The sequence below is a fragment of the Numenius arquata genome, chromosome 2 (genome assembly GCF_964106895.1).
Source record: "Numenius arquata chromosome 2, bNumArq3.hap1.1, whole genome shotgun sequence".
Lineage (NCBI taxonomy): Eukaryota > Metazoa > Chordata > Aves > Charadriiformes > Scolopacidae > Numenius > Numenius arquata.
In genome coordinates, this window is record NC_133577.1 from 42,630,794 (window position 1) to 42,650,884 (window position 20,091).

At 48.8% G+C, this 20,091-nt stretch overlaps 1 protein-coding gene across 2 annotated transcripts in view; it reads left to right on the plus strand.

The window, feature by feature from the left end:
• Nucleotides 1-3,888: 3,888 nt before the first annotated feature.
• VASH2 (vasohibin 2) overlaps nt 3,889-20,091 on the plus strand; it is a 36,061-nt gene continuing 19,858 nt past the window's right edge. Inside the window, exons 1-3 of one of the 2 annotated variants that reach the window (XM_074168688.1) lie at nt 3,889-4,191; nt 9,567-9,655; nt 11,949-12,005. In XM_074168688.1, the coding sequence (XP_074024789.1) occupies nt 3,889-4,191; nt 9,567-9,655; nt 11,949-12,005 (449 nt within the window). The remainder of the gene's footprint in view (nt 4,192-9,566; nt 9,656-11,948; nt 12,006-20,091) is intronic. The other variant, XM_074168690.1, reaches the window with a different exon arrangement.

Below are 20,091 nucleotides of genomic sequence, written 5' to 3' on the forward strand. Positions count from 1 at the left end.
CAGCAAAGCCAGCAGGTCCTTCCTCACTCCAGCCACAGCTCCCTGCCCCATGGCTGGGTCAGGCTGGAGCCACTGACCAGGGAAACCTGCTGCTGCTCGCTCCTCACGCCTGCACTGAGCCAGCAAGAAGCGCTGCTTGGAAACAATGGGTAATAGAGGAAGTGTTTTCCCAAATAAGCCCAAATAAATACAGAAATTAACTGCCTCTGTGTGTGTGGAATATCACAGGGCAGTGAGGGCTTGCTACGTGGCAGGGATGAATTTGTCGCTGTGTGCAAGAAGGTGCTTGCTGGGGAAGAGGCTAGTGGGACTCCTTGGGGGGTGCAGAGGTGATGCTTTAGAGAAAAAATCTTCTTGGAAAAGGGGCCAATGCTGATATCACCTTGCTGCCATGGTACAATTAAGAGCTATTAATTTTCCCGCAGTTGGTTGTGTAATTGCGCTGCAGGGCCTTGTGAATGCTGCATTTAAATTAGAGTGCAATTGGAAATAATGAAGGTTAAAACCCTCTTATATGATTTTATGATCAAATTAGTTCCTTCGACCCAGACAGCAGCTGTGGTAGCAACAAATGCCGCATTAGGAACAAGACCATAGGTTTGATAGGTTCGAGGTGTTATTCAGAGCTAGCTTTAGAAAGGTACCTCCATGAAAAATGACTGGATTTCAAAATCAAAAGGCTCTGGCAGTCTGGAGCAGAGGCTGGGCATCAGCCTGGGTGTGAGGGGAAGGGCAGCACTGGCAGGGTGGAGGAAGAGCTGCGAACAAAGTGGGGAACAAGGCAGCTCTGCTGAGAGCTACGATATCAAAATTAGGTGTTCCTACAAGGTGAAAGCCATCGGATGCTGAGGGGATGCAGAGGGGCACACTGCATATCCCACCCTGCTCTTACTCATCTTGAATGTCTGTACATAATTAATAGCAGGAAGGGCTTGGGCTAAACCAAGACAGCATTCTTCTATTTTTACTCTTAATTTGTAGCTGGGAAGAAGGTAATTAAGACTTTCTCTTAGCTGTAGGGACTTGGAGGCTCAGCTTTTATCCCCTTAGGCTGTTGTTTCAAAGCCGCCATTAGCTTCGGGACCTCAGCTAACTTCTGCCCTGCCTGCCCAGCCCACAGCTGGCCTTGGATGCACTGGCTGCCTCTGGGAGTTCAACTTGTCCCTCTTCAGCCTGAGCATCAGGGAGGAGCTGGTAAGATTTTTATTTTTTTCCTTTTGGTCCTGATTGGAAAGGGTCTGGGTGCTGCAAAGGGCTGCTACAGACAGCGCTGTGGTGTTCCAACCTTGCTGTGCCCCTTACCTGGCAAGGGAGGGTCCTTCTCTCTGTCATGGAGCATGCCCTGGCATGATGGATGCAGAAGGCTTTGAACTGCAACGCACATAGCATCACTCTGGTCTTCACCTTCTCAGGGTGGCAAAGGAGTGGGTGGGTGTAGGAAAGCATGATCTGAGGGTTCCTGGCTGCTCTGGGCCGTGGAGCAGCACTGAGCAAGGCTGTGGCAGCCTCACCATAGTTGCCTGTTCCAACAGTGAACAAGGCTCTGGGACATATGTGACTGCCAGCTTGTGTATCAGCATCCTTGGTGATGACTTTCTGCTGCGCAATTCCAGTGCTCCAGGCTCTGTCACACACAGCGTGCCCCTGGGCTGCTCACACATGGCTGCCACCACCCACACAGTCCCATTAGTCCTAAGACCCAGGTCTGAATGATTTTCAAGCTTTTGCCTGGCTCCGGTCCCAAGAACTTGCAGACTTTCTCAGCCTCCCTGTCCCCACAATGCCTTGCCTGAGCCTCCCTCTGCTCCTCGGGAGCCCTCTCCTCTGTGGCTGCAGCCATCTGCAGCCTCTCTGGGTCTCTGTGCTTTATCAGCTCCCATCTGGAGCTCATCTCGGTACTCTCACATCTTGCTGATGTGCAGCCTCATCTGCGCTCCAGAAGGAGAGAGGGGACTGTGCTTCCCCAGGGATCCTGCTCCAAGACCCAGCAGGACTTTGTGGATCGCCTCTGGCCAGCATGGGTGCACATTTGTCCTCCAGCTGCAGTTTTTGCCTGATAATTAGGGAAATGCAGGACATAGCAGAGAGGGTGAAGACTTCACAGCAGCTCTAAGCCCACTCTGACCTTCCCTCCTCTCCCCCAGATTGAGTTGCCATTTACACAGAGGCTCCATGTTCAGCTCGGGGGGGTCCTTTGACCAAAGTCTCTTGGGCTGAAAGCTGACACTGGGCCAGTTGTGTAAGCCAAAGCCCTTGGTTTGCTTTAGCTGATGCAACAGCCTTTCTCTAGCCTCCTTTACGTTAAACCTCCTGATGAGATTCAGGCGTACCATGCGGCCAAGATGCAGCAGGGAAGATTACTGGTAGGGCTCAGAGAGACGTCAACTCCTGCGGAGAGCGATTAGCAACTCAACTTACACCCGTGGCTGCCAAGAGCCTCCAGAAATTTGATTAGGGCACTGGAGAGATTTATTTATGGTGAGAGATGAAATTCGGTACTTGCTGCTGCTGAGGAGATACACAGGTATGCACCCAGCCTGGCTGGGAGCAGGGGAGATCAGAGTGGCAGCGATATCTGAATGCATAGGCAGGGGGATGGGAACAACCTTTCTCAGACTATTTATTTCTGATGGGGAGTCACCTCTAGCTCTGTATTAGACTGACACTATTGTGCTTGATATAAAATGCTAAAAAAATCTCTCTGAGCATGGAAATGAACATCAGGGAACTGAGCCAAGTGGTAGAGGTGGTAGCAGCAGCCAGGGAGTCATCTGCCCGGGAGGTGCTGCAAGGCCACCAATGCGGCTGGGCAAAGCCCTTGGGGGAGAGATGGGTTCCCTGTTGCTCTCATCCACAGCTCCATCGCACAGGCAGAGGAGGACCAGATGCCTTTGTTTCTGTGGTGCCAGGGGCAGGTGCAGATGTGAGGCAGGTGCCTCTGCTGCAGGGGATCGAGGCAGGACATCACTGCTGTGCATACTACTGAGTAACGGGGCTTTTGTGGACCACTCACTCAGCCCTCCGGCAGTCTATGTGGCAGCAAAACACTCAGAGAAAGCCCCCGCTGTGACTACCCTTCCTCCTACTCGGGGGTCGGGCACCTAGTGCTCCTAGTACCAGAGCAGGAAATACTCTCCCGGAGGACAAGCATGCCATTCTGGAGCAAAGGGAGGCTGCAGGCTGCGATGAGACCGCGTCTACTCATCACCAGGGTGGGACTTCGCCAGGTCTGGGGGCGCTCCTTCACCCACCGGAGAGACGAGCCCTGTAGCCTTGCCCAGCAGCCCTCGCCTTCAAGCTGGGATCTCGCTGCCATCATCATTAACGCTCAATGGTTAACATTTTCCGGCTCTCTTAAGAAGAACGGAACATCCCAACGCTCTTCGATGAACAGTTTGATCTCCAGGTGCCCCTCACGCAGCAGGGGTCGGCACGGCACGGTGGGCGGCTGCCGGCAAAGGAACTCAGCTTGCGCCGCCTGGCTCCGGTGATCCGGGCTGCCCGGCAGGGGGCGCCTCCGTTCAGCGTCTCCGCCAGTCACGGCTCGTCCCGCCCCCCGAGCTCCGCCCCTCTTTGTTGCGGCCGCCAATGGGAGCGCGCCGAGGGCGGGCGGGCGGCCGGTAGCGTGGTAACGCGGCGGCATGGAGCGCGGCGTGGGGCGCGCCCCCAGCGCCGGGCCGGGGCGCCCGGGACGAGCGGGCGCCCGCCGCTAGGTAGGGGGCCGTCCCCGCGCCCAGCCTCCTCCGCACGCACGTAGTACGCACACATACATATATATATTTTATATATATATAGGGAGAAAGAGGGCCCGGGCGGCAGCGAGAGCGCGGGGCACCTCCTGGCAGCGGTCACCGCGGCGCCCCCGGGCTCGGGCATGGCCGCGGGGCCATGACGGGCGCGGCGGCGGGCGGCGGCGGCGGCGGCCCCGGGAGCACCCGCCGTGCGGCGGTCGGCAAGGCGGGGGGCCGGTCGCGGAGCGCCCAGCCGCGGGCGGCGGGCGGAGGCGGCGGGAGCGGCGGCGGCTCGGAGGAGGAGGAGCAGCGGGACGGCGGGTCCCTCTTCTTGGTGAACAAGAGCGGCTTCCCCATGGACGGGCAGACCTGGGAGCGGATGTGGGGGCACGTGGAGCGGGTACACCCCGACGGCGGCGCCGTGGCGGCGGCCATCCGGAGCGCCGCCCGCCTGGCTCGGGTAAGGCGAACCCCCCCCCCCCCCCCCCAGCCCCGACCCTGCAAAAACGAGAAGCCCGAAGGCGGGCGGCCCGCGGCGGCCGGGTTTTGTGGGCGTCGAGGGGACGGGGAGACGCGAGGGCTGGGCAGGAGGAGGGTGCCGCGCCTCGGCCCCGAGGATGCTCCCGGCCCCTGCGAGGAGAAAGCGGGAGCGTCCGCTCTTGGAAAATACACAAAACGGGGTATGGGATGCTTAGGAGCTGGAGCTGGTGTCTTGGGAAACAAGTAGGAAAATAAATAAATAAATACTGTTTTATCTTGAGGAAAAAAGCGGAAAGCAAGAATTAAAAGAAATCTTCAGGATCTGAACAAAGTGCTTTGTGCAATTTAAAGCACATTTTGCTCAGCTTTTTTGGAACACAGGCATTTCTTCAAACACAGCCTTGCTCCTGAAATGTAATAAGGGATTTAAAACTCAGACATTTCATTTCCAGTACATGGAAAGATTCCAAACGCTTTTGTATTGTACGTTCCTTGGTACAAGCTCCAAACAGCTCTGCCTGACCCGAATCTTTTCTTTTTCCTCCAGCCGGCAAACAAAATGTTGTTGTCTGCTGATGTTCCAGGGCTTCTCACCGCTGCACTGCATTACTGATCACAGTGTCTTTAATGCTGTCGGCTTTGGCAGGCTTTGAGCTCGATTCGCTCCTCCCACCAAGCAGCATTAATCTGAGCTGACCGCTGAAGTCGGCATTGATTTGTACCTGGTTGTCAGTGATATGAAGGTTTGTTCTTTATGTGGGGTAGAAAGGAAAAATTGTATGCGTGGAGGAGTTGAAAGTGTATTGAGTAGGGCCACCTTGTGAAGGCGCTTGTCAAATAAGATGCAAAACTGAAAGGGCCTTTCATGTCTTTTCTGCAGTGTTTAGTTCAGTGTAAGTGCAAAAGGGGCAATCTCTGTTCCCCCACTTCCCTTGTGCTGGCACCAGCCTTTGTTTGGATCGGGGAGCAGATCCAGTGAAAGAATAATCTGGTTTTGCTGGGTTTGTTTGCGGTTCCCTGGTGTGGTTCATCTCAAATTTGCACAAGCACTTGAAGTAGAAATGAAGGGGCAGGGAGAGGGCAGAACTTCTCGTTTCAGCAGCACGACCAGCTTACACTAGTCTAAACGGCCTGCAGATATATTTGGTGTTAGGAGATGGCAGAGCACATGCTGGACTTGTTTTCCTTCCCTTGCTTCCCAGCTCCAAAGCACTTTTACTGGTGATACCCATAGCGACTGACAAAGCATCTGATAGAGACATGCTCGTGGCTCTATGCTGCCTACCTGAGTGCCCCAGAGAGCATCACCCATGGTTCTTCCTTGGTGCCAAAGCACGAGGCTCACTCAGTGCAACATACGCTGAAGCTGGGTAGGAGCAAAAACGTTTTGAAACTTGCTTGGATAAATCATTTGATGTTAGTTACTGGTTCCTGATAGGTGGAGGGTGCAGTAGAAGAGTTGTATTGAGTTCCTCCGGCACTGTCTGGCAGCAGACTCCCTGTAGCAGTGATTAACTTCTTCAAGGGCAGAAAGGCTTGGTGTCCCCTCTGACTAATTAGTGCTTGCTGGCTAAGCCTGGGACCTCTGGGGTCAGAAGGTAGCTTAAGGACCACCTGGTCCTTTTTAAGGCCAACCCAGCTCAGGTGAGCAAATGAAGGGTAGGAGCAGGTTTGTTTGCTATAAAGTGGTAGTGGGTTGCTAAAGTTGTGATGGTAATTTCCGGGTCAGAGTAGGTAGGTGAGGGGAGAGTTGTTCCTTAAATGATGGTAGAGCTTTTTTAATTGGCTTTTGCTGCTGGGTATGTGGAAACCTGCAAAAGACCAGGTAGTGCTGATTGGGAGTGTTGAGAGAAACTTGTGCATGTGAGAAGATGGTTTGTAATCCGCTTGCATCAGTAGTTGGTGGAGGCTGAGTGAGTGGTGTGTGCAGCTGCTCCATTTTTTGCATCTGATCTGTTCTTAATCCCTAGTGATGGGAGAGAGTTTTCATCCCCTCCCCAAGAAGCTCCGCTTGATTGCTCTAATCATCTTGGTATTAGTCTCAGCGATCATACATGCAGGGCGGTAAGTAGCTTCTTACTGTATCAGCGAGGCTGCCCTTACTGGAACAAATGCAAACTGCAGGCGTGTAGGGCTGCATCTCTCACGGGAGGAAGAGTCCCCATGAAAAGCTGACTTGTCTGCAGGAGGGGCAGTTTCAGAACCTGAGGGGTCCCTTGGTTGCACGCCCACCCCCTCACCCCCCCTACCTCTGGCTTTTGGCTTGAGCTCTGGGAAGGGTGCAGGCTCCCGGTTTGGAAGGGCTGTCCTTTATGTGGTCTGTGATCTTGGAGATACTGGCAGATCTTAGAGAATTAAATCTCTCGCCAACTTTGAGGGTTCCAGCCTGCCAGCTTCATCCATGCTAAGTAAGAGCATACTTGTAGGGCAAGCTAGCAGAAAATTACTTTCTGGTCATTAAATGAAACACAGTAGAGTCAGGCAAGGTGAGTTTCACACAGGATGTCTGTGGTGAACTGAGACTACAGCATTTTCAGCCGCAGGATGATGGTCTCCAGCTCTACCATAAGGTCTTGCACTGTACTGACTCTGGAGCTGCTGCTGCTTGGAAATAAATACTGATACTGGGTCAAGGCCCTTTCATCTGCCTGGTCTCTGAATTTCACTTGCCTTATAAATTCATGTTCTGTGGTGGTGTTTGTCTGTGTTTCCACTCGGCGGCTCTGGCCTCCTGCTACAAACCTTCGCCGGCTCCTGGAGGTAGCTGAAGCACCAGAAGCTGGAGGGCTGCAGCCTCAGCCACAGCGTTGTGCTTTCCTTCCCTTGTGGTATTGTGGTGTAGCCCTGGCTTCTGATCGGTGCTCTTGCAGAAGGGGCAGGAACTTGGGGGGATTAAAAATGGGTGTTGTTTGGAGGGAGTGGCGGGTGGCTCTCCAGCACCTGGCCTGGCTGGTGGCATGGTGCCATGTACTGCCCACCTGGCCGTGGAAAGAGGAGAGCAGTGTGCTGTCCTGCCTGGGGGAAGATCAATGGCTACTTCTCCCCCATTGCTTGAGACCTGTAGGGGCTTTGGCCTCCTGGCTTGGCAGGAGAGCATCAGCCATTGGGAAAAACCTAGTTCTCTTTACCCGAGTGTGCACCGGTGGTTGACACCATCATCCTCTGCCTTGGAGAGATGGAGAAGCACCTCACCTGGAGGTCCAAACCCAACCCCTGTGGCGAGGGTGGCTGCTCTGGGTTACAGCAACGGCTGCGTCCCTCTGCACTGGTGCAGTCCCTATGGGATGCTGTCCTGTCCTACAGCTGGGGGAGGGCAGGGGCTTCCATTTTACAGAGGGCTGGGAAAGGGGTGCTATCTTCCCAGCAGCTCTGCAGCAGCCAGGACTCTTGCTGCTCCCATTGCCTTGGCCTGTCATGTATGTACAACCCAGAGGTGTTTTGGTTTTTTTTTTTTTTTTTTTAATCTTTGAAGAAAAGGAGTGTTTCTATCAGAGCAGGGATTACTGCACCTGAAAGGTTTTGACAGGCCTGCCTTAGTTCCCTCTTCCAGCCTCTTGCTGCTCCTGAACCTCGAGCCCCATCTGGTGCGTTGGGTCCAGGCCTGCCTTCCCCTTCCTGCCAAGGGGGACAGGGGGATAATTCGCCCAGACCAAAGGGGCCGGAGGCAGAAGGAACTTGTGGAACTGAAAAATTGCCTCTAATGAAGAGGTTAGGCCTGGAAATCGTGATTAAGAAGCATTAATGAACCTTGCTTGTAACTCACACTTGTTCAGAGAGAAAACCCACATGTGTGCGGTTGTCTCCTGTGTGGGGCTGGCGACAGCGAGCCGAGGGCCTGGCCACCTGTCTCCTTGCCATTTAACATACCTATCTGTGTGCCAGTAATGTAGGAATCTCTATTTTTATTTATTTGTTTTTTTCCTTCTTTAAGTTTTATTTGCTGTTTGACTGTAGTAACTAGCTACATGTAGTCAATAGTGGGGTTTGGTCATTTTGGGGCTACCGGTGCTCGCTCTCTGAAAGCAACTACGCAGTCCCTCCACCCTGGTGGAGGTGAGGTGGGAACCAGAGAGAGAGGGACCTCTGTGTGGCAGAGATGGCCCTGTACTGCCTGAACTTGCTTATCTGCAATTGCTGACTTGAAGTGTCTCTAGAGCAGTGATATTTCACTTTATAATCTTAAAACTATTATAATGACATCATGGGTCTGCAGATGCCGCACGCTTTCCTTTCCACCTTTCGTCACAGCTGTCCAAGTTGCTGGTTCCTTAATTTGGGTCTGCATTAATATTTAGAATCATAGAATCATCCAGGTTGGAAGAGACCCTTGGGATCATCGAGTCCAACCATCTACCCTACACTACGAAGTTCTTCCCTATATCATATCCCCCAACACCACATCTAAACGTCTCTTAAACACATCCAGGGATGGTGACTCAACCACCTCCCTGGGCAGCCTATTCCAATGCCTGACCACTCTTTCTGTGAAAGAAAACTTTTTAAATAAGTACAATTCTCACAAAAGTAGTTAACTTCTGTTAGCTACTCTGCCCACTTTAACATCTGCTGACCCCGTATTTTGCAATCTCACCCCTAAAATAAGGGGGCTTGGGACAAGGCCCTGCCTTTTTCCTGTGCAGTTACAGGCTCGGGAGCCATGTAGCTGTGGGGATTAAATATGGATTGAGGGCCCGGCTTCTTAAAGTGCTTAGGTACAAGCAGATGTCTTATGAGATTCTTGAAAAAATCCCATTATGGCCAGTCTATATCTTTAAGTGTCTTAATATCATTAAATATCTGGGTCCCAGGTGGTCTTCTAGGTACCATGTGCTCCCTGCCCAGCAAGCATGCTGATGATATGCAGCAGACGGGAAGTTACGCAGCCCGGGATCCTTGTCTCCCTTTATCTTTCTCTTGTGGTAGAGGAAACCAAACATTAGACTTGAAATGGCTTCTTGGGGGAGGTAGGACAGCAGAGCCAGTGCTGGGACTCTGCTCATCCAAACTGCCCTGTGCTAAAGGGGAAAAATGGGAAGTGTTGGCCTTCTGCGCTGGACTGCCTGCCCACACAGGGTGGTGTCTGAGGGACCTCGGTGGCTGGGATGAGCCTGTCGTGGCGGGGGCCTGCCCTGGCCTCCCCGTGCCAGCAGGGATGGGGCCAGCTCTGGTGAACGGGCAGCCTCCCTTGTCAGTGGGATGACTTTGCCCGATGCTTGAGTTCACGTAGGGTTTGAGCCATCTGTGCTGCTGCGTTGCATTGCACTAAGCGCATGCTGCTGCCCGAGTAAATCACTTATCCGCGCTGCAGGGAGCGGTAACTGTCTAACCTCTTTATCTTTTTTTTTGTGTGTCCAGCCCTCAGTGCCACCGGTGCCAAACTACAAGCTCTCCATGTCAATCCCAGAATGGCTCCAGGCAATACAGACCTACATGAAGATGCTGCAGTATCCTTCTCCAGCACGCGGTCTCCAGAGAGAAGGCTGGCTTGTGCCTAGCATGAATTAACAGGGGCTTTACCGAAACACTAGCTGATTGCGAGGGCTTGGGATCATTTGGGGATGAAAGGACGCCTCTAAGGATTTGTGATAGAACCTGCAGCACTGAGCTTGTCACAGCAATCCCCCGCAAGATGTAATTAATGTTAAATGATACTGAAGAATTTAACTGAAGTGACGGTGGTGGGAATAGAAATGCTTATTTTGAAGTTGGTTTAGAGGATATTATGATCAGATCGTGATGTCTGGAGACATGATATGGCACCTCATTGTAAAGTGACTAAGGGAGAGCCAGTGTTGTCAAAAACGCTTTCTCCCTTTGTCCTGGCAGCCCCTGTGGGCTCTCTGAGGACTGCCTACATGCTCAGCTTGCAGGGGGTGCTTGTCATGAGGGTGGGGGACACAAACAGCTGTCCTGACCCTGAGCTGGGCAGGCTTGCCTGTGGCATGGGTCCTACCTCGCATGGGGGGTTCATCAGAGATGTACACATCTATCCAGCTTCCCTATCGCTGCCCCATGCCTAATACTTGACCTTTTCCATTGCTGACGGATAATGTTGGAGATGATTGCTGGCTCAGATGTTGCTCTTCTCTGTTTTCTTTTTTTATTTCTAAACTCTCCCTTTTTGTGCGCACACATGTGTGTGTTGGGGGATGCACTGGGGATGAGAAATGAATGTAAAGTCCTGGTAAGGATTAAGAAAGGATATGGGTGGCAGCTGGAAGAGCATCCAAAAATAGCAGGCGTGGTTAGCCTGCCGGGGAGCAGTGGCTGAGATCAAGGCGGCAGCAGGGGCTGGAGCTGCAGCAGCTGCTGTGGGGAGGGAGGCTGGGGCCAGCCTGCTCTGCGGGGGGACGGCACATTTCTCTGCTGCGTGTGGGCCTCTTGGGCAGGACAAGAGGCTTGCCGCTCAGTGGGGTTGTGCTGGAGAGGAGACCAAAAATGATATTTTATTTTTTTTTTTTCCCCCCAGTGGTCTTGAAATCTCATACTCTGCTACATAGCAGGAGCAGGCTATAGTCACAGGGTTTGGATCTGCGTTCAGAAAAGCTTCGATGTGGGCTGGGGAACAGGGTCTGGGTTTCCTTTGTGGGCTAAAAGAGGCTGTATGCTTTGTTCAAAGCACTCTGAAAGGGCCTCATGAATTAGGTTTTGAAGGCAGGAGGGAAGCAAAGCCTGGTTTCTGGAGAACTCTGAACTCTAACTGAAGTCAGTTCAGAGCATCCTGGTGTGAGCTGAAGTTTTTATTTAGACCATTGGTTATACAGCCAACAGCTGGGCTATTTATGCCTTGCAAGGTACCCTTTCCCTCTGGGGGGGTCACCTGTTTCTGTCCTAGTATCACCACGATTTTGCTGGCGTAAATGTTCTCATGGCTGTGTTGGTAACTAGGCTGGGGAACAGATTTAACTCGAAAAATAACCTGGCAAAAATAAGTGGATGGTCTGATTATTATTTTTTTGGGGGTGGTTTTTTTTTGTTTTGACTGGACAGGTTGGTTTCCTGACCTGTTCTACTGCATCACTGCTTGAACAGCTAGGCTCAAGGAGCAGGGAAGAGGCTGCTTTTGGTGGTGATGCTGCTGTGTGGTAGCTTGCACTCCTAGGCAGGTGGTGGTGAGCTTTGGTTGATGGGTGACTGCTGATGTCCTTTGTGATGAACTTTTCTCCTATGCTCCTAGTGTTAAATAATGTTGAGTTGCACTTAGCTGGTTATTTCCATTTCAAGTGCACTGTATTTTTCAGAGAATGATTTATATTTCCTGATGTAAAAGGATGCACCTGCTGTGCTTTTGGTTTACAGGTCATATGTGAGCTACGTGGCTGACTGAGTTAAAAACTTACAAAGGAATTAAGTTCTTTCAAACCATGAATGATATTGATTGGTTTAGCCTGACTGTAAAAGCTTTCTCTTGCCCAAATAGAAACTTTTTTTTCAAACTTGTAACCTAACAATGAGTGGGACCTAGAGGAAAAGTTAATCATAACCCTCGGATGCCAAATTCTTGTTGTTTTAGACAAACAACCTTTTTGCTTGACTCTCCATGTAATGCTGGTTAATGTGTCATATAAAAAGATAAGTGAAAAAATTGCTTTATTTCACATGCTAGGTTTTCATCTCTGTTGCAAAACTGCTTGTTTTGTGTCTCAACAGGAAATCAGAACTGAAATTCACCTTTTGAGCATTGTTATTTTATTATTTGACTGTTCAAGCTACTTTCCTTTAACAGACAAAATTCAGATACAATCACACGGGAACACAGTTCTTCGAGATTAGAAAAACCAGACCTCTAAGTGGGTAAGTGTCTCTGGAAGTGGTCTAGTACCCTTGCCCCACATCATGCCAGCTGATCACCTTGGGCATTTAAGCACTGTAGCACCACGACATGCGAGGGCTGTCTCCTCCGTGCCATAGTTCCTCTGGCAGGGCCAAAACTGTGTATGTTGCTGCCTTTGCAAGGAGGGTCCCAGCTTGCTGCCAGGTGGAAAATGGACCCATTGGGAGCTAACAAGTAGAAGGACTGATCTTGCTCAGCAGTCGTGCAGGAGCTGCATAGCTGCAGGCCAAAGCTGAATGTGCAGGGTTGGGAAAACTCTCAGTTCTTACTTGTTGGTGTTGGGTTGGGAGGGCTGGGCTGCTTTTATGGAAAGTATGTAAGTCCTGATATTCTGGTTGTGCTGTAATGCCCTTTGCTGAAGATACAAAGAGATAAACTGTGCAAAACACTGCAGGAATTTTCATGTTGTCTCAGGCGTAGTCATTTCCCCTGGGGGATCACAATGGACCACGTAAGTCATGGCGTTGCTTCTCCCATTGCTGCTCATCTTTCTGTTCCTTCCATGTGGTGGACTCATGCACTGGTTGGTGATTTGTGCAATACAAGAACGAACATGTGCATGGGGAGCCTGACAATAGAGAGCTGGGATCCCTTGTGTGTGAGAACCGCATCGTACTTAGGACAGCTTTTCAGTAGGACCCAGTAAATTAGCAGGTTAGGGGGGGAAGTGATGTTGACAAAACTGTGCTTTTATTTTAAGGTGAAATTTAGATAAGCAGAATATAATTACTCCTGTAGACTGGCCTGTCTCTAGCTCTCCCCAGCTGTCTTGTTATTTATCTAATGGTCAGTCACTGTAAATTCCAGTTCCCATCCCAGCTCTGCGCTTCAGGTTTTCATCTTACAGACAGCAATCTTTCCCACTTCCTTTCTTTATGTAATGTTGACTGCACCGGTGGAACTAGTTCAGAAGAAATCTTGTGCCTTGAATGATAGATGGGTTTACAGAAGCTTAAACCGGTTTTCAGGCTGGTCACTCATTTTTTAAATTTGTGCCATTACTTTTTTTCCAAGGAAGTAGAGGATGAAAATGAATTGCGCTCAGTACTCACTGCTTGAAAGGTCGGCATCCTCCTGGGCTGGATGAAAGCCTGGCTTACGAGGACGGTACCCTTTCCTGGAAGGGAACCAAAATAGTGCTCACAGCTGGAGATGCACCCGTGGCTTTGGATTCTCTCTTAAGCGGTGCCGTTTCCTCTGCCTTAGTGTTTGCTTGGGATTTGTGTCTGACTTCTCTCCTTGTCCTGTTGCTGTTAGGACTTGTGTGAGTGACCTGGTATGCGGTAGCAGGACTTCTGCAGTGATAAGGAGAACGTTCCTGGCAATGGTTCAACCCCTTGGGGCAGATGCTGCCAGCCTGTCAGGCACAGTTGCCTGCACCTGGTATATGCTGGACTTGCACAGTGTTAAGTCCTAAGACGCATGCTGCATTGCTTCTTGACCAGATGGACGGGAGTGCTAGGAGTAGTGGAGCTGTTCAGAGCACACTTAGCTGCCCAGATCCTGTCATGTTGCAGCAGGGCTCAAATGCTTGCCCTGTCTTGGTTTCTCCAGCTTTGAGACAGGGAAGAACATAAGATGTTGGTTGCCCTGTAATGAGGTGTCCCTGAAGGCTTTCCTTTGTCTGGGGTGTGTGGCTGTACATACCAGCTGAGGATACCTTCGCTTGCAATACCTTCTCCTTGGTGATTTGTTTTCCTATTGCCAGGCCAGTTTTCATCAGAGCTGAAAAATCTCTCAGGTGTGGGTGTTTTTTCCTGGGAGGTGTGTTCCTCTTTGCAAGAAATCTGCTTCCAGCATGGCGACAGCAGGTGTCTTGTGCTGAGGCAACAAGTGCTGCTCTGAGCAAGTTTCTGTGGTGTGAAAGGCCTCGCTTGCTGCAAGACAAAGTTTGTATTTATGGGTTGTTCGGGCAAGATGCTGAGTGCCTCCAATTGCTACCGGCTCTTGGAAGTTGGGGCTGTAACCAGAGCTGTGATTTATTGATGCTAAACATACTGCTTATTTCATAATATGAGGGCTCAAAGCTAATGAAAGTATTATGAGATCTTTGGCAGCCGAAGAGAGAGCAGAGGCTGGACACAAAGAAGCTGAGCACTAGATGGAAATTGAATATTCATAAATTCATGTGAAAGTGTCCTAAAGCAGCTGGAGCATATTAATGAGTTTTTCTATTATGGAGGACTAGATGTCATAGAGATTTACTGTCAGCATTGGTGTGATGCATGAGAAAATAAAAATGCCTGGCTGTGATTAGGAAGAAGAGTGTAAATTATCTATAGGAACTTAGAACGTTAAGGGACACAGGCTTGCTATAATTCGGTATTTACAATCTCTCTTAAGAAAAAGTCACTGTTAGCTATCAGCTTGCTTCTAGACTGCCAGACGCCCTATGGATTTGTTTAGACTACAGATAACACTTCTGAAAATGTTAAATTTCTGTTGACATAGCTGTGTGGGTTGGGGTAGTAGAGATGTGATCCTGCAAACTGCGTGGTGTTCCTGTCGTACTGGCAAACTGTGTCTGAAAATGCATCTTACCTGGCCTGAGTTTGCTGTATTCGCACAAAATCCAGATTTACAGGTGTAGTTACATCCGCCATAGGAGTGCTTTGCTAATAGAGTATACAAGGTATCCCGACCTGGGATGGTGTGCTTTACATAGGCTTCGTGATGTGCCCTTTCCTACTAGGTAGGTAAAGGGCACCCCTTGGAGTTCAGCTTTACTGATCTATGCTATGTGTGTGATGTGTGTACCCATTCTATACGAGTGTTTCAGACACCAATTCAGCTGGTTTTCCTTTTCTCATACAGCATTATGGCAAAACCTACATTACAGCTTTTGTTGGTACAACCATTCTGATAAAAAATGGCACTGTTAATAGAAATAGTCATTCTTTAAAACTCCAAAGCCTAGATCATGTAAGAGCTTTAGAAAAACAATGTATTTCTGGATATCTAGTGATATCTGTAACTGTGCATTCAATGCCAACAAACTTTTATTACTGCCTTTACAAGGAGCAATAAGCCTTCAGGAAGCTTCTGTTCTAGGATGCAGGCATGAGCCACAATGAGGAACAAATATCTTTGTCCTCCATGGAGTATCTGGGGAGGTTATGTGTAGGTGTGGTATTGTGCTGTTCCCTCCAGTTAAGTGCCAGCTGATCAGTGGGACCTACGTCTGAGGCAAAAAGTGGGTAGGTTCTGGGGACTTTGAGAAATTGCAGCTCAGAAGCTGCTCTGTGAAGATGGAGAGACATTCAGTGACTGCAGATATAATGCATAATCAATTGCAATAAAAGAGCGTGATAGAAGTAGTCATGTGGGAACAGTGCAACCAAATAACAGCGAAGGTAGGAGATGGAAAATCATACTGTTTCAACACACTCTGTTATTAAGGAACCCTGATGGAGCTGTAAAGAAAAAATGGTCTCATACCATTTCCAGACAATAGACCACAGAAGGCATTTGAACATCTGTTTCTCTCTCACACAAAGACAGAATGTTACAGATATGGTGCTATGTTCAGCATGTGGTAGAAGTTCTTTTGCCATTGAAACAAACTGGTTTTGAGAAGATTCATGAGAGCAGTAGCTGCTCCCCTTTTTTATCTCCTTTTGCTCCTGTTGGTGCCTTTCACTTCTCTCTTTGCTTCATTGGGAAGAATAAAACTGTCAGGAGCCTTACTTGGCTTGGGAGAGGGAGGTTTTACGGACCTCATGCAAGTACCGAGGCCTAGGCAAGGGGAACTTAGTGGAAAATGTGCTGGAGGATCTCACTAATTCAAAGTTTATTGAAGTTTGTAGGAGCCTTTCTGGAGAAGGTAGCAGGCAACGTCTCCTCCTAAGCGTGGTCATCTTTGATGTGACTTTAGTGTGATGGGTGCCAGCTGCTGAGATTCTCCAGTTTTGGGCATGCTTTGAAGGTTTTTCTAACCTGTATGTCAGATTGGATGCTCTAGTGAAAAATCTGGGAGCAAAAGGAATTCATGGTTCCCCTGAGATGACTGCAGTCACTGCCATTTTAACAGAAAGCACCCAAAAGATGCAAACCCATCTCCTCTATGGGCCTTCTCTTAGTGCTGAAAGCGAAGGAGATAATGCAGGTAGGCTTCTGAAAGCATTGAAAGAAATTTGAGTCAGTCTACAAGGAAATATCACCATCTGCCAAGAACTAGATCTCAAGGGAGGAGCGTGCAGCCTGTTAGAGGCAGAAATGTTCACTGTGGTCTGGAATAGAGATCTGCCTGGCAGACTTTAGACAGTGGTGTAAGTGCCACGAAGAGGGAAGCTGCACTGTAGCAGTCTCCCCCAAGTTGGAAGAGATGGGCTGCCCCCGTGCTTACTGGGGTCTGTGGAGAGGGTGGCTTTGGGCTAGTTCCCAGCTAACCATGATATGAGATGGGAAAGTACTGCGTTAGAGTATCATGTATGTGAAGTCTGCTCAGATAACTGGAAAGATTTAAAGAAGATCCTGGAAACAAACCCTGCTCAGGCAGGGAATTGAAATGCTTAATGCTGTTTTTTTTTTTCATTCTTTCCCCCTTTCTTTAAATATTCATTCACAAGTTTAATGGTGCAGCCTTTCTGGTTGCAATTAACATCTGAGACAGCGTGGCAAGAATGAAAAGGATGAAAGAAAATAGGGAAAGGACAAGTCAAAGCACACTTAAAATTATTTTTTTTCAAATGAGCCAGGTGCTCTCTTAGAGAACTGGCAAACAACCTCCAAACCATTATACTTCTGTTAGAGGGTGTGGGGAAGGTGAGTGCTCCTGTTGGAAACTGGGAAAGGCAAAGATACCAGCCTTCAAACAAAAAATAAGGGAAAAGATAAGTCTAGGAACTATTTGAGTTTATCTGCAGCTTCAGGAAAAATGCCAGGGCAAATAATGAAGCGTCTGGAACATAACAAGGCACTAAGTGATACCATGAATTCGGTTTGGCATGTTTTAGTTCTGACAACTTCCTTCTATGAGAGTGTAAGAGCTTTTGTCAATCAGGGAGAAGTTGTGGTTGTGATAATTCTTTCTTTTAGTATGGTTTTTGATAGCCTCCAAATAAGGCAGGGACCTCAAGTCTAAATGAAGCTATTTTGGTAGAAGGACCCGACCTGGTGAAAAGCAGCAATTAGAAAGTGGTACTTAACCAGTAGCTTGCTCTTGCTTAACAGAGTTTATCAGTTGAGGTGTGCAGACTCTGTCCCAGGTCAATGTTTTTTCTTTAATGGTACAGAAAAGACCAATTGTTTGCTAATAGATGTACTTCGTGGTCCGGGCTGGGCAAGGTGACAAGGCTTTGCAAAGTGGAATTGGGATTCAGAGTGATCTTGAAGGGTAAGAGAGAACTGGGCTGGTACAAACCAGAGGTATTTGAGTAAGGGCAAATACAGAGAAGGGATTTGAGACCAGCCAGCTGTGGGAATACACAATGGAGAGCAAAAAGCTAGTTTTGCACAGATGGAGCTGATCTTAAAATAAACACTGGGTTTGTAGTAAAAAATATACTGAAAGTTGGACTCGGAAGGAGATTGGTCTGTTTGTATTGGTATGGTGGGCTCCGCTCAGGACCATGAAATGCAAGTCAATTGAAGAGAATCCAAAAGGAAAGCAACAAATGTTGCCCAAGGTCTAGAAAACATGAGCTAAGGAAAGATTTGGGGTGACAGAAAGGGGGCGGGGGGGCAGGTTTAAAAAGAAAAGAAGAAGAAAAAAAAATAATCTGTATCTGCTTTCTCATGTTTACAGAGGAGAGGGTAGATTACAGCCTGTCGTGTATACAAATGTCAGGTGCAAGGGGAGAGATAATAAATGGTCTCTGTGCCCACTGTGAACAGACAAAATAGCTTCTGATTTAAATTGCGAAAAAGGAAAGATTTAGTTTAAACATGAGGGGACCTTCTTAGATACAAGGTTAAGTACAGGATAGATTAACTGTTGGGTTCCTGAGCCTTTGAGAACCCAGTTAAAAGTAGGTTGGAAAATTATCTGTGAGGAATTATTTGGATTTGGGTTATGCTACCTTGGAGAGAGCGGTGGCTGGGGATTCTCCAAAGGCTCTGCTTCCAAGGCAAACACGGGGTTTAAGGCCATGCTTTATCTCAAGCTTATTAAAAGCAGAAGAAGGACTCCCTCGGTGGTTATTGAACTGGGTCATCCGCGTAAACCCTGTGGTCTGTGGTGCAAATGCAGAGGAAAAGCTAAAATGTTTGTGGCATATTCCCTGGGATGCTGGGATGGATGTGCATGAGGGAATACCTGCCCTGTGGTGCAGAGGGATGTCTGTCCACTAACCATTGGTGATGCTTCTTGACTGATGCTTCCCTTGCACAGATCCTCATCACTGTCATGATCCAGAGGCTGTGGCACTCTCTAAGCTGCCAGGTCTGGATGGCCCCTGAGCACCTGCTGCAGCTCCTACACCTGGGTGCTTTGAGGCGGAGGAGGGACAGGAGGGCTTCCTGAGGTCCCTTCTGAGCCCGGCTATGAGATAATGCTATGTAAGGGGAAGGGAGGGTTGCTGCTAGCCTCAGAAGGAACAGCCAAGGTACCCATGCACTAGCAGACAGCATTTTTTTAATCAAGAAAAAGGCCTCTCCTGTTCAATTTAAATCTGTCTTAATAACCATATAGCATCCTGGAGAGCTGTGCTTCAGAACCAGGCACGTATGTGGCTTGCAAACAGAGTGCATGTTAAATACAACTTAGTATTTAAATAGTGTGTTGGCTGCGACAGGTAAGTTGGTAGTAATTTGACTGCTCATTTAGGCCAATTGCTTTGAAGACTCCCTCCCTGGCTGTGGAGTCATTAATGTTATCTCTGTGCTGACAACACCTTGAAATCATGACAGCAGTGAGTTTATAAAAGCAGGTGTTAGGAGAACTGATGCTGCACATGGTGACGAGCAAGGTCACTGTGTTTGCCCACTGGCAGCAGGGTCAGTGTAAGGGTGGACCTGAGGAGGAGGTGCTAGCCCTGTACATCAGACCATCTTAACCAGGCATACACCACACTAAAGGACTTGAAGCTAAATAGCTTTAAACTTGACATTTTTCTTGCCTTTGATACACATTCATAATTAGCTGTGACCGCGCCCCCCCCTTCTCCTGTGGAGTTCGAAGGTAGGAAATTCAGTGGATTGTCTTGTTTGTGGGTATCTCCCATGCATTGTCCACAAGTGATACTTCTCCGGATGGAGAGGGGGCTTTGCAGAGACTACTTCTGCAGCCAGCACTGAGGAGCCACTGTGGGGGATGAAGGGGCCCCATTGTGTGCCCGTGCTAGAGCTGCTCCCTGCTTCCAGCAGTGGGGTTTCTGTGGCCGATTGTGAGCATGTAGGAGGCAGGCTAACTAATTAGTCTTCTGTACTGCAGGCAGAGTGTAAAGGGCGGTTGTTTACAAATGAAAAGATAATTTCTAACTTGGATAAATGGGACACGGAATGGCTGTGACAGGCTGTAATAGCAGTGGAAGCTGTATTGCCATTTGCAGTCGATACAAGGTCTAAAATGCATGAGGTGGTGAATCAGGAAATGGGAAAACCAAACTCTAATGGTTTCAGATGCATATTTTCATTATCTTCTCTAATACAAATATTTTTATCATTTAATGTCATGTTTTCTTAGATTAGGGATATGTTTACAAAGCTCTTCTCGGGGAAAGGATATGGATAGAGGGGACTTCAAAATAGAAGTAATCCTTTGGTTGGTGTTTAGCTTCTTTTTGGTTTTGTGGTTTTTTTTTTTTGTTGTTGTGTCATTGTATATGACCTTCTGACCCTTTTTTGTCTCCTTCCAGCCTTTTTTTTTTTTTTAAAAACTCCCTAGGATTTCAGGATCTGCTTGTGGAAGGGGATAGGATACTTGGTTGGTTGATGGTGCAGTGTCAGTCTAGCTTTCTCAGCTGAGCTGAGATTAGGTTGCTTGTTTCTCATCACAGTGTTGTTCCTGTCATATAACTGTACTCCAAAGACAAAAGTACAGATTTTAACTAAACTTTGTGAACTTGCAAGATCCTGGGCATGCACAGTTTCCTGCATTCCTGTGGG